General features: G+C 38.3%; 1 protein-coding gene across 1 annotated transcript; it reads right to left on the bottom strand.

The window, feature by feature from the left end:
• Positions 1–5,129: 5,129 nt before the first annotated feature.
• LOC115826736 (solute carrier family 23 member 1-like) lies at positions 5,130–12,022 on the bottom strand. Its single transcript, XM_030790621.1, has 12 exons — positions 11,975–12,022; positions 10,622–10,768; positions 10,063–10,220; positions 9,093–9,252; positions 8,486–8,667; positions 8,131–8,251; positions 7,626–7,782; positions 6,999–7,252; positions 6,496–6,660; positions 5,894–6,002; positions 5,650–5,745; positions 5,130–5,404 (listed from the first exon to the last, which is right to left on the bottom strand). Exons 1-12 carry the CDS (start codon positions 12,020–12,022, stop codon positions 5,130–5,132), a joined length of 1,872 nt encoding a protein of 623 aa, XP_030646481.1.
• Positions 12,023–14,806: the final 2,784 nt, after the last annotated feature.

The following is a 14,806-nucleotide window of genomic DNA, read 5'->3' as shown; positions in this document are numbered from 1 at the left end:
AGTTTGAATATGATAGTTTGTTCAAAATGATTGCTGTTTGTTCAAAATGATTGCTGTTACAGTCAGTGACAGTCTGACATGAGGCGGGTTGGGAAATGAATGTCACATGAAGCCAAACTGTTTGGTTAGAGGTCAATAAGGTACAGTATGACATAGGTTTTCTCTAGAAATCCTGGAGATCTGTAACTAAACATGGAAATGTGCCTCTTTAAAACACAAATGTCACTCAAAGAGCTGTCTGTGAGAGGCGTCTCTGTCAATTACTGAGACAGTAGTGTGTGTGTGTGTGTGTGTGTGTGTGTGTGTGTGAGAGAGAGAGAGAGAGAGAGAGAGAGAGAGAGAGAGAGAGAGAAAGAGAGAGAGAATCAAGTTTAAATTTAGTCGAGTTGTTTACACATTTGACTAAAAAGTTTCAAATCTTATTAAAAGCATAAAATAAGTAAATGCATAATTAAATAAATAAATGAAAAGATGCAGGGCACTCGGGTGGCACAGCAGAAAAACACACAAGCCCACCACCTCAGAGTCTCTGTGCTGTTTCCTCGTGGGCACAGCTGACAGTGTTCTCAGATGAGAAGTCAAGAGGGGATTGCCCACCTGTCGCAGACAATGGCGACTCCAACTGATTGGTCAAGAGCACTAAATTAATGGTGGACACATTGGTGAGTGTAGTTTGAACTTTGACGCACATTGCGACTTCCTAGAATAAACCTCCAGAGTGTGGTGAAAAGAAGTAGTTGCCAGTTCAGAGTATTGGTAGAGATATATGGTAGTCTGTGCCCTCCCTGAGAAACGTGAGAGTTGAGCAAGTCATGGCCAGTAGAAATGCAAAGAGACGGGACATGACAAAATTGGAAGAGAAAAGGGATAAAAGGAAAAAAAACTCAACGTCTCCAGCAATGTTGTTATTATGTTCCAAAAACTAGCTGGTAAGTAATACGGTAATAAATAATAGTTTATCAGTTCCAAAGGTAATATTCTTCAAAAGGCAGTAAACAATGCTAAACATTACTGATCTCTTGCCACACACTGAGGCAACACCACACAAAGTCTCGCTTCAAGAAAGATAATTCAGCCTGAACTTTCATCAACAACACACTGCAAGCAGAGGCCCAAAAATTCCTCAAAAAAAGTATATTTCAATTCTGAAAGTCCTCTGACATTAATCATTGGAGTCACTTTTAAGGATTTTGTTAATTTTAGATTGAAAGAGGTCAATATAAACGTATTATAAATTTACATATAAAATACATATACATATATAATTTACGTATAGAATTATTAATTCAAAGCTGTAAAACAAACAAATGTTCACAAACTAAATATTTGTGAACTTCAAAAGTTTAAATGAAGTCTCATAACATGAGGTCAATGTAAATTTCTAACTCCTTTTTATTTTATGATAAGTGCCATTTATTCAATATAAAACCAAATGTAAGGAGAAAGGAAAGACACATTAAAGATGTGAAGGAATGTGCAGAAATTTGAAACATTCTTTAAAAAACACAATTTGTGGTGTGAGGTAATAACTATCAGACCAGAATGACTGATCATAGAACCACTATCATTATGAAATTCAAGCAGTCTGACTCACCTCCTCCTTAAGGAGACTAATATTTTGTCTGTGTGTGTGTGTGTGTGTGTGTGTGTGTGTGTGTGTGTGTGTGTGTGTGTGTGCATGTGTGGGCACGTGCTGAAGAGCTTATCTACTGCTGAAAATAAAATTGCTTAATATTGTACTGATGACTGACGATATAAATATAGGTGGAATATGTCTAAGGCCATTACACTGTATATGTCATCACCTTGACTTTAACCTGATACAGCAGCATAAAAGTGTAAGCTCACCAGGGATGATGTTTTCAGCTATGCGTTTAAAGACTTTACCCAAAATGTGCATGTAGTCCTTAGCACTTAGCATTGCCTAGCCAAACATTGCCTATTGCTGTCACAACAGGCTCTTTCACATTGTGCACCATTTTCTTTACCCCATAAATTTTCATACTCTTCCACAGATGAGTATCAAACCCAGTGAACACCCACATTTGTTGTCCATTTACATTTTCTCATTTCATTGTCTCATATTCTCTTTTCTCATTGTCATAAGCATTACTTTATTTAAGCAGGTCGGCAGTAGCAAAGTGATTGTTGCTTGTGGCTTCCTGATGATGACAATGAGTGTGATTATGTTGTAGTCAAGTTTCAAGTTCAAGTTCAAGTTTAAGTTTATTTAAAGCCCAATATCACTGTTTACAGTCTCAAAGGGCTTTACATGCCCACAGAATTACAACAAACAGAGCAGGTTGGCACCCCCTGACTTGATCCTCAAAGCAGGCAAGAAAAACTCCTCAAAAAACCCAGACACTAGGGAAAAATAGGAGAAATCTTGAGAAGGAAGTCAAGTATTTATCTTAACAATGTTCATTAACCCACTGCTATTCCCATATACACTAGGTCACAGGGCTCTATTATGAGATCACATAAGCTTTTACTTCACATGTAAATGAAAATACACTTTTCAAACCTCATTCCATTTTAATTACATTTCTAGCTGTAGGTCCTAGCTGTCATGACAAGATCTAGCTATCACTGATTTGAATCCATGGGTGAACAATCACAGAACATAGGATGTACAATGCAACAATGATATGTTTATATTGTTGTTGTAGTGGCTGTAGAATTTTTTTCAGGTCATTCAAAATCACAGAAGATCTTTGACCTTACATGATCAGGAAGTTGCATGATGAAGTGAATTACAGAGCTATGAACTTCAATAAAAATCTTTAAGAAAGAATAGATTACCTGGATATTGTGTCCTGCCAGTTACAATCAACTCAAAGTATTGCAGCAGCGTTGGGGAGGATCGGGCCCTTCCCAGCATGCACCACGACTGTGTGTGTAACTAGCTGTGTGTTTCCTGTCACTGTTTTTGTGTTTACCCTGTCCAGAGTTTAGTACATCCTGTGTTGCGTGATGTTTGCAGTCTGATCTCCAGAAAGTGTTCTGTCTAACAATGCCTTTGAAAAGGTGGGGTTAGTGAAAAACACCAAAAGAACAATCCTCATCTCCAATCATTTTCTCTTTTGTCAGACGCCATAGTAAATGAGGGTTTGGTTTACTCTAAGTTTATGATTAATGAATGGGGTTAAGACTCCTATAAAATCCATGATCCTGTTCCACAAATCATTAACTCACAGACATTTTCTTCTTGTGACATCAAACTAATGCTCACTTCCTGTATTCCTCTGTGAGATATGACTCAGATAGCACCCTTACCTCTCAATATATGTATAACTATATATGTGTCTCATACTCTTATCATCTTGTCAAACCTACACATTACACACAACATTTTGCAGACATGCTTGCTCTATTAGTGCTAAACTATATTATGAAGCAGCAGTAATTAATACTATGTCCTTCCTTCTTTTCTGGGTCTGGTATTTTATCTAGTTTATCTAGTTTATATCTGTTAGGATATAGTCCAGGCTCACGACTTCTCAGTAATGAAGTTACATAAAACGTATATATTTGACTTTGTGAGTTTTGTGAAGATAATTAAATGCATACAACATATAGAGCATACAATATGCAACAGTATATATATAGAGAGAGTATACATACATACACACACATACATATCCGTGTGTGTGCGTGTGTGTATGTGTGTGTATATATGTATATGTGTGTGTGCGTGTGTGTATGTGTGTGTATATATGTATATGTGTGTGTGTGTGTGTGTGTGTGTGTGTGTGTGTATGCAGCACTGTAAACAACTTTACACTACAAAACAAGTGAGAAATGAGAGAATGACAGCTTCATATTAACAAAGTACATACACAGGAGGTGGAAGAGTGATACTGAGGAGGATAATTTTTATTATTAGTGCAGGTAAAATACAGCAAGAGCTGAAAATGCCCAAGAGTCAGTTGTATATGTTTGGAATATTCAGAGTTCACAGTTGTGTTAGGCAGAGTCTTATACCACAGGTTCCTGATTTATAAGGGTCATGACCCAGACGAGAGGTCACTTATGTTGTCTTAAATGAACAGAAAGTACGACTAGTTTGGAGCTTTGTGAAAATCTGACAGCCTGGATTTTACAGGTCACTGAATGTCTTTGAGGTGAATTTCCTTGCCTTTGACTCATGGAGTTCCTGTAGGGTCAGCATGTTGTATCCAGTGACTTGCTCTGCAGACTAGTGGTGCACTGCAGCCTGGCCTTGGCCCTGGGACATGTGGCCCAAAGCTAGGCAAGTCTGGATGATGTGACAATGAACTCTATAATAACTATGTAAAAATCAGTATAACATGTGAAATGTTGAAGTTCTTCAGCTGTAGCAAGAAAAACATCCACTTTTGCACCATCTTGGTGATGGATGGTTGTGATGGGCAGTACCTGGACAAACTAGGGAACACTGAGAGAGGAATAGAGACAAAAATATGCCGCTCGCCAAACCTTTGTGTTCCGAAGTTGCAAAAGCGCTTGTCCACTTGGTTTGGCAATTTGGGGTCTTCTTCTTTGTTTCCTGTAATTTGTGGTGTTTTGTAAGTGTTTCCAGGCTGTGGAACTGTTGCTCCTGTAGATTATCTGAATACCATTTTTTTACCTGCTTAAATCCTTTTTTGCAGTTGGTATTCAGTCTTCTTAGTAAGATCTTTGTGGCCACTTTTAAACACCTCTCCCTTGTTCTAGCAAAGGTACTTGTGTCCAAAAGTAAACAAGGGTTTGTTGAATTTGTCTGTTCTTCTTGTTGGAATGCAGTTGTCCTCAGAGCACTGTGATAATCAATGTCTTAAATTTAGGACTGAACCTCGAGGCACATCACTTTATCGGAAAAACTTGAGATCACTAACGACCACTGACACACACCCATGTGACAGATAGCTCCCAATTGCTCCAGTGCTGTACATTGCTAAAAATCAAGGCAAAAACCTCTCAAAATGGCATCTGATACATATAAATCAGCAATTGTTTTGAAGACAACTTTTCGTCAAGCCTTGGATAAAAGTAGCCAATGGAGATTTAGCACCAGTAAGAAGGAAGAACTGTTTATGACACAGTGGATGCCTGTGCAAACTGTAGCCACTTCCTTGTTTAAACTGTTGGACAGAACAAATGATGTCTGATTATAGAGCCACTTCCTCTATTGTAGGTGAGCAGTTGAGCTCACCTGACTCTTTCTTACTCAGTTCTCTCTTGATGGCTGGATAGCTGGGGGTCTGATCCTGCATGTTTGTTTTGTTAGAGGGGCAAAAAGGCAGATATCTAACCAGTGAGAAAGAAGAAAAGTAAGAACTGATGCCAAATGGAAGGCTGTACACTTCATTCTCCTGCAAAGAGCTGCCTGAGTCTGCCTCATGGGCCTTGCTCCAGGCCATGACGCCTCGTTCACGCTTGGTGCCTATGACAGAAATGGAAAAAGACCCTATTGTGATCAGTTTCTGACAAGGGCTTCCTACTCCCTTTTTTTTAGCAGATGCTACATGCTCATACTAGGGTGAAGCTAAAGTTGATTCTCATTTTCATAGAGTTGTTACTTAAAAACAACAACAAAAAAAATCATCGTTTAATACACCTAAGGTCATCATAGCACACATCTTCACTCAAAAATATGCTAATCCATCAGCGTGAATGATGAGGGCTCACCAGGGACAGTGTTGTCAAGAATAAACCCAAGGAAACCTCCCACAAACATGCTGGTGGATAAGAGCACCTGAAATACCTGGTCCAACTCAGTTACACCTGATAAAGCAAATGAGACAAAGGGAGAGAAAGAACAGAGTGCACTATATTACTGATTTTGAATATAACAAAAATGTGTTCTTAGAAGACTGATCTTCTAACCTCACAGTGTGATATGTAATAAATACATTTCTGTTTGTCCTGTTACCTGTTGCTATGGCAGTGGGGTTTTTGAGAATCCAGTTAGGAATGGCTAGTCCAGAAAACATGGAAAATCCAAAGATAAGGACGTTTCGAGATGAGTTCATATCTGCATACTATTTGAAAAAGCAAGAAAAAAACCACATAATTTCTCTCTTACTTATGTAGGTGTATTTCTCTCTCTCTCTCTCTCTCTCTCTCTCTCTCTCTCTCTCTCTGACAGCAGTAATAATTAAACCTGTATATCATTTATGCCAAATGTACCCATAATATAACGTTCAGTGCTTGATATTTTTGAAGCTCCAGAGTTAATTCTACAGAGTTATCACTTTCCAAAAGCTGTTTTAAAGATTTTTTAAAATCCTTATATAACATCCCTGGGGTAAATAGGAGAGTGGCAGAGTGGTATGAGAACCACGTTGCAACAAAAAAGAAAACAAAATCTTTTTTGCAGGAATACAAAAAGTAAAATGCTGCCCTAATACCAAAAGCACAGAAGTAGCATAATAGAAAGTCACTTGAGTGAGTGGAAACATGTCAGTTCCAGCACTACCGTTGGAAAACAGGGATATAAATGTATTATTGGGTGTAAAGATGTAATAAACCCACCTGAAGATTAGACACTCCGGCTGCAGCTATGACCCCAAATGTTACCAGGAACATCCCTCCAACAACAGGGGTTGGGATGGTGGTGAAAATGGCTCCAATTTTCCCGAACACACCCAGAATAATCATGAAGAATCCACTGGCTACAATAACCATGCGACTACCAACCTCCCCAAACACAACACATAAAACACATTAGAAAATACCAGACATACAGTGTCAAAATCACCAGATGTTCAGTGTCAAGACTGAAATATTCAGGTTTTTGCTATAAAGCTCCTTTTCAAGATCAGACACCAGTAGTAGTAGTAATAGTAGTAACAGTGGTAGTAGTAGTAGTAGTAGTAGTGGTACATTTAGTACATGAGTAGTACAGTTGTACATTTGTTTGATCATTTTGTTTTTTACTGTTCTGTTTAAAAAATCACAGGTATTATATATTTGTGTGTATATAGAAGTGTGTGTGTCTGTATATGTGTAATATTGCAGTGTCAATCCATTCTTACCTTAGTGATGCTGAGGGCTCCAACATTCTGACTGTAGGAAGTGGTCCCATTTCCTGTGCCCCATGCCCCTGCCAGTAGACACCCCAGTCCTTCGATACCAATTCCCCTGTTTATGGCATGTTTGGGTGGAGGAGGAGCACCAGAAAGCCTGGCACAGGCGTAGTAATCACCCACAGACTCAACCACGGAGGCTATAACCCCAGCCATGATCCCTAGCACCCCTGCCAAACTCACTGTTGGTACACCCCACTGACCTGTGATTAAAATATCGGAATTATATTTTTAAAAAATGAAAAAGAAAATACTAAAACTGATTTGATTTCTTCACGCCATTTATTTATGTATCACCACAGTGCAGATCTATATAACTAAATACTTCCAAACATACAAGCTTAGAAAACATGATTGCTTAAACAACATTAGCCTATGTGCATTCGGTACATTCAGTCAGTAACAAAGAGGGACAGCTCTAAATGTGATCCCTAGGGTCCTAACTCCGCTAATGGTTTCACGCCAGCACATTTGATCTTATTAATCTTGATTACCCTCAATTTTGATTTTATTATGACTACACAGAAGGACTGAGAATATTGATATTCTACATAGTCTTGCAGCTGAGTGTCTTACCTGGGTAAGGAAACCTGAACCATGGTGCAGGGCTTATGACATCACCATTAATGTCAGTGCGAGCCAGGTAGCCATACTGGGTTGGATCTGAAGGTAAGACGTTATAGATGGTAAAGAGGTAACAGATCAGCCAGGACAGTGTGATTCCCAACAGCACCTGGAAGACCAGAAACACATTCACATAGTGTAGCGTAACCCCTGTGAGTCAATCTACTGACACAAAATACATCATCATAGCTACCCTTGTGAAATTCAATATTTAAACTTTAGATTTTAGACAAAGGCGTAAGAATTGTTGTCATCATTTAGTGCCTCATACAGTGTACAATCAAGGGTTAATGTTATTTTATCTATCTAGCCAAGTAGCTAACTTGCTTGTTGCACTGATTTCTGTACGTTTACCTAAATAAACAACATTTCTTCAAATACATAGTTTCCTTTATTATTTCCCTTATTTTAGGTGGTTTATTTCCACAGATTACCGCACGTGTTCCAGACAACTTACAGGAAGAATCTGAAAAATGTAGATCTTAGAAGTGTGGAATTTCTTGGTCTTGTTGTATTTGGGGAAAGGCAGAGCGATATGGCGAAGGTACTGTGAAAACAGCACAATCAAGATTGTGGTCCTATGGAACACAGAGACAAACTGTGTCAAGAAAGAATTTGAGCAAGACTGTACTTTGGCAGGTTTTTGTGCAACATTGTCTCTATGTAAACTCTTATATTTATCAAACAGTCAAGCAAATCTTTTTTTTTTTATCTTGCTTACATTTCTGAGCCAATGTAGCTAGACTATAGAGTAAAACTGAATTAATATTTAAGACCTATATACATTTAAGTCCTGATGGAGATTTACACACATGACAGAAATTCCCCAGTGGTTTCCCGCATTCACACCAGCTGAGTCATAAAGGGACAGACCAATCAGGGAGATGGTTGGTGCAATGGTCAGAGGACCAATGAAGCGCATAAGAAAGCCAATTATACCAGAGAATCCCACAAACACCTGGAGCAGGGAGCCCACCATAATGGATCCCTGCAGCTATGCAGAGAAAAAGAGACCCAAAAAAACAAATAAATAAAAAATTATATATATATATATATATATATATATATATATATATATATGTACACACACACACACACACACACATATACATACATACATATGCTGTCACCACAAAACTAACACATTCAGCAATGAATGATACATCTATAATGATACAATAAAACCATGAGTCTGCCCTTTCCCATCAAATATATCCTTAAATTTACAGAAATCTTTAAAAATTTAAAAAAACAAACAAACAAAAAAAACCACATTCACAAGACAAAGGGACTTCTGTACAGTTTAGTCATGTTAAGAAAGCTTTTTATGATAATTAGAATGACAGAAACATGGAGACATAGACTAATGGATAAAAACAGGGACACATGCTGCTATGACAGAAGACAGTTGACACTTGCCACTTGCATGCGACTCTGCCACACATTAATGAACTCTGGGGAGGAGGTGTTGACCAAGCTGGCATTTTGCGTCCATGCAGGACAAGTCCACTCTGGCATCGATAGCAAAGCCATGGAAGGTGCAAGCAAGGTGAAAGTGCCACCTTGTAGAATGGGTAATCTGTGAAAGTTTTAATGAAAAGATAAAAAAGACCCTATGATAGTAGGCCTATGCATTTCTTAACATAGGCTTTTCTAATTCTGTATACTATTAGACATCCAGAATGAAGTACACAATATTTCAAGTTTGGAAAAGCTTGTAAAAATGTTTATATTGTGGGGTTGAGCATGCAGTTCTGTTTCTTACTTTGGTGGAGGAACACTTTGAGTCTAGTTTTATGGAGTCCAAATAATGTTTTTTATCCAAATTTTATGCATTAAAACAGTGATTCTCAACTCCAGGCCTGGGGACCCACTGTCCTGTGTGTCTTTGTTTTAACTCAGGACTGACAACTGATTCCACTGATCAATTAATCATCAAGCCCTTGATTGGCTTGATTAATTATGATAATGAAGAGTTAAAACAAAGACATGGAGGACAGTGGGCCCCTAGGACTGAAGCTGAGAATCACTGCATTAAAAGAGTACAACAAAGCAAGGGAGTGTGCCAGAGACATGGTGAAATAAAAAGGGAGAACCCAGTTAAACACATAACGGTGGATGTGGGTGAAAGAGCGTGAGAGAAGCTAAATAGGATCAGTAAAGCAGGTCAGTCTCATAAAATAGTAACTCTTCAGAGGATTCACTTTGGACTACCCTCCTAAGTAGAGAACTGAAATTCATGTATTAAACTGGCAAAAGAATGCAAGACCTCATATTCTTATTCTTATTCTTCTAACATGCTTAAATGTGGGTCACACACCCACTTTATGTGTTTCATCTTGCTGTTCTGCCATTTATTACTGAAACAATCTCTCTGAGTGGTCACTACCTGACTCCAAAGGTGACCTGCAACAGAGTGCACATGCCAGAGACAAAGAAGATGGTGCTGATAAGGTGACTCTGGGTTAGGCCATCATGCTGTAGACACAGCCCTTGGGTCAGGATCAGTGGAATGGCGATAATGCCACCAAATGCTGTCAAGTAGTGCTGGGGAAGAGGATAGACCTCTGTTATCACAGAAACTGAAATATGACATGTAGCAGGTTCTCTTTTGTCACAGTTTTTTCATCCTACACATTTTTCTCAGATTAAGAGGTCCCTTTGTGTAATCCTGGGCTGCAAAAGCTTTCAGACAGGCTTCGATAAAGACACAAAGTTCATATGAAATTTTTAAAAATGTTACTTTAAGGGGATGAATTATACATTTTCTTGTGTAGATAAACTATTGTGTTTATATCTCAATGTTTTTACCTTTCAAATGTATGTAAAAATAGTCCCTAGTATAGGTAAATTACATTATACTCTGTACATTACATTACATTATACGGCAAAATGCAGGACACTGCACTAGTACAACTGCACAGTCTATGTTGGGCTCATGCACATACTTGAATTCCTAGGATGATGCACAGGTACCATGGTGGAACATCAGTGATACAGTAGATTAGTCTGTTTCTGCTGTTCTCATCTGTCATGTTGGAATCTTTTCCCTCTTTCTTTTCAGGCAACTCAGAAAGGCTCTCCTCACCATCCATCTGAAGATCAGCAAGGAGTCCGTGAGATGGACATGTAAAACTTGATTAATCTCATGATTAATTGCTCATGCAAATGAATGCCATTAATGTTTTGCTTGTAAAAAAAAATTTATTGCATAACCAGCCTTGGTGAACTCTTTTCTAAATATTGATACGTGTTCACTAATCACACAACATGCATTTTATTGTTTTTTTGCCATTGAATTCAGTCTTTGGCTCCATAATCTTATGACACAGCACCCCTGCTAAAAAACATAGTGTTAAGTAGTTTTCTCAAAGCCGCAATGGCCGTATCTGGTTTAATCATTCACTGTGGTTACTTTTCTCATCATATTAGGACTCATGTAGTCCTTATTCTCTAAATGACTATCACCTCAGATCACAGCCCATAAACCAGTCAACATTCAATGGACATCTAGAAGCATGGTCCGATTTGCAGTCTGATAATATGACAAACAAGGAGTTGTGTTTAGATCAAACAAAGAATTGTGTTCTAATTCTAGTGTTATCTGAAGGGTTGGACACTGTGTGACACACACACATCTATGCAAACCATGAGACTGAGACACATCAACAGTAAATAAAAAGTGCTTGCTATAGACTCTCATCACATGAATCATTCACCATATTAACAGCACTTTAACCTGTCTTTATCCAGTCACTTGTAAAATGTGCCAGGTTGTAAATTATGAACTTTGTTTGTTAGACAGGAGCTGTACACACACATTTACTACTGAATAATGAACAAATAAATGTATGAATTCTTACTCACAGACAAAAACAGATGCCTATTCTAAGATTTCAACAGATAGTTGTTGTAGACTCTGGTTCTAAATTATAACTTCCAAATTACAACAATCATACACACACACACACACACACACACACACACACACACACACACGCACAAGAAAAAACACCTTTTCCATGTGAAGTACTTCCAGTATATTTCTGTCTATTCATGTTCAGCTGTGTAAAATTCGTTTCTTTTAATAAGCTTTTCAAACGATGTACAACCAAATATGTTGTACCACTGTGAGACAAAACTATAATGAGAAACTCTCACAAAGTGGACGTTACTATAAATCATAACCTCATAGCTAAAGTTCATATTCCATGTTGTTTTCTGGAGTCACAAATCTTATTTTGGTCACTTTTCAAGATATTTTTACAGGTGAAATCTCAGATGCGTGTTTTCATACTTACAGCAAATGCATTGTTGTCCAATCCATTGCCATCTTTCTCAGGGGCCATGAGTCCAGCGTGGGCGAAAACAGACTTCCTGATGTCCTTCTGAATTATAGAATGATAAAATCCAGACTCAGAGGGAGCACATGAAAGTGGGTGTCGAAAAAGGAGAGCTGTCAGGGAGGTAGAGAGAAAATGAGTAGGAGGAAATAGTGGAACACAAAAGACTTTCTGTGGTGGTTGTATCATAAATGTAGTGAGATCAGCACACTGTCTTGCTTCAGAAACACACACACACACACGCACACACGCACACATGAATAAACACACAATCATGCAACTACACACAGACACAGACACACACACACCATGCACATGTATGCATACTTTTTCTGTGGTGGCTGATGGTAAGGGATCACACAGAATCTCAGAACCCACCATTTTCATCAGATATTTGGTATTCTACACATGAATATCTAAATTGGCTATCTGTAGTTACATTAAATCCTGGTGAAATTATAGTGCATCCTAGTGTTCAGCATGTGCATTACAGAGAACACAAACAGATAGTGGACAGTAAGTTTAAGTTTCCTTGATTGCACACACACACTGTGAACAGTGAATTTGTCCTCTGCATTTAACCCATCCAACACACCAGTAGTGAACACACACACCAGACGCAGGAGCAGTGGGCAGCATTCCTTGCGCCCAGGGAGTATTGGGGTTAAGTGCCTTGCTCAAGGGCACACAGCCATGGATGTTGGGCCTGGGAATAGAATCAGCAACCTTCCAGTCACAAGCCCAGTTCTCTAACCTTTAGACCACGGCTACCCGTGGCAATGGTTCAATGGTTAGTGAAACATTATTGATCTTTATTATAGTGGACAGGGTTGTTATTTGGAGGCTGTTGGGGACAGTGCTGGGGGAGAAAAGAAGGGATTCCTAGTGTTGTCAACACGGGCACATTGGTGAAATTACCTGCAAACTTCTGTAACTTGGAGAACAAATAGAGAGTCATCAAATTTGGGCACTGCACTAGAAAAGCTGATGATTTTAATGTTTGAATGCAATAATTTGTAGACAAGATGGGCATTTTAGATTCTTCCTAACTAGTACACGTAGATGAAACAAAAGAAGTAAACAAACTGTTTGAGACATGGCAATCACACACAGCAACTGTTGCTCAAAGCAGGTTGAGATCCAATAAATATAGAAGAGGAAATGAGAATAAAAATGAACAAATAAGAGTAAGAGTTTAAAAGAAAAAAGGGGGGATTTGGCAATCAGTCAAAATAAACTGAAGAATGAATGAATACAGTAATATGAACACATAATAATTTGATTACAAATGTTTCTGTATGTACAGTTTTCATATGTTTGTTTGTTTGTTTGTTGCAGTGAGGATAAATATTGTGCTACTATTAAATCTTGTCCTGACTCTGACTTTGACAGCTTCAACAGGATAATCAAATGGGGCGGGGGGGGTGGGGGGGGGCGCTTTTATAATCAGTCCTTTATGAAAACTAAAGCTACACACACACTGGTGATTTGAGGTTTGGTCCACTAGATGCTGCTAAACTCTCCACATACTGGTTGGGGGGCAGTGTCCTCTGCTTCACATTGTCATGGGCTGAAGGACATTTGGGATGCATGTGTAGATTAGCTCAGAATTTATTAGAACAAAATAAGATGAAACAAAAGACTTCTTGGAATTTACAGGTTCAGAATTCAGACTTTGGGTGTACACGACACTGATAATGCAATTCCACACACCAACTGAGGGAAAGCTAGAAGTATTTACACAGAACAGAAATGGACTAGATAAACCAAACCAGGTGCAACTAATGATATAATTACTAAGGTTATCTAAGGGATCAGGAAGTACGTGTGCACACTTAACAAAAAAGAAAGACCAGCAGAGGGGGCAAGAGTGAGCCACGGTATGGAAGACATATGCTCTTGCTGGAGTGAGAGTCTGTGAAATACATAGTCAAAATGCCATGGCTGTTACAGTGAAACTTTTAGAACTCCCTACAGTCTGACTGTTATATCTTCAACTTATCAGTTCACCTTAAATTAACCTCCTTTACTGCAGCACTAGCTGATCCTATGATTTTACGACTGTGATACTAGCACACTTTGATATTTTAGGAGAAAAAATGTCAAATAATGAAAACTTTTAACAAACACATGTTTACAAAATTGGAGAACTGCATTTCTGTCATCAGTTACAAAAACTCCCGAAATAAGATATTGTTATTTCATGTCCAATCTGTTTAACGTATCTTATCTATCAAAAGGCATTGTCAAAGAAAGGAAAAATAAAAACTGAGAGTGTATAGGACTGCACTAAAAGAAAATTCAATTTTTCAGTATGAAATGAGATACATACTTTCTCCTGGAGCCAAAGCAAATAAACGAGCTACGAATGATTAGTGAAGAACATGGCACTATTACCTCATCAAGCAATATCTTTATTATCAGTTACTTACCTATCACTTACCTATCAATTCATGCAATGCACAAAACATATTACATTTCTGTTGTCTTGCTATTAGCAGATGTTCATGGCAGTCGCTATAGGTCTGGGGCAGCAGTACTTTGGAGCATATAATTTGGCACATATAATACACATACAGTACATGTAATACATACAACGTAGAAGTCAAAATAATGTAGAAGAAAAAACTATTTACAAGCAATCCAATCCTACAGCACAAGTATAGTTGATTTTGCAAATTTACGAGCTTTTGTAATGCTAAGCATCAAATGAGAACCAGATAAAGCTTTTTAGCTGGTACCACACTTGGTGAATTCAGGCATTGGTCTGAATTTTCTATATCACAGGTC

This window comes from Chanos chanos, chromosome 13 (genome assembly GCF_902362185.1).
Source record: "Chanos chanos chromosome 13, fChaCha1.1, whole genome shotgun sequence".
NCBI classification, from domain to species: Eukaryota; Metazoa; Chordata; class Actinopteri; order Gonorynchiformes; family Chanidae; genus Chanos; species Chanos chanos.
This window is presented reverse-complemented; position numbering and strand designations above follow the sequence as displayed.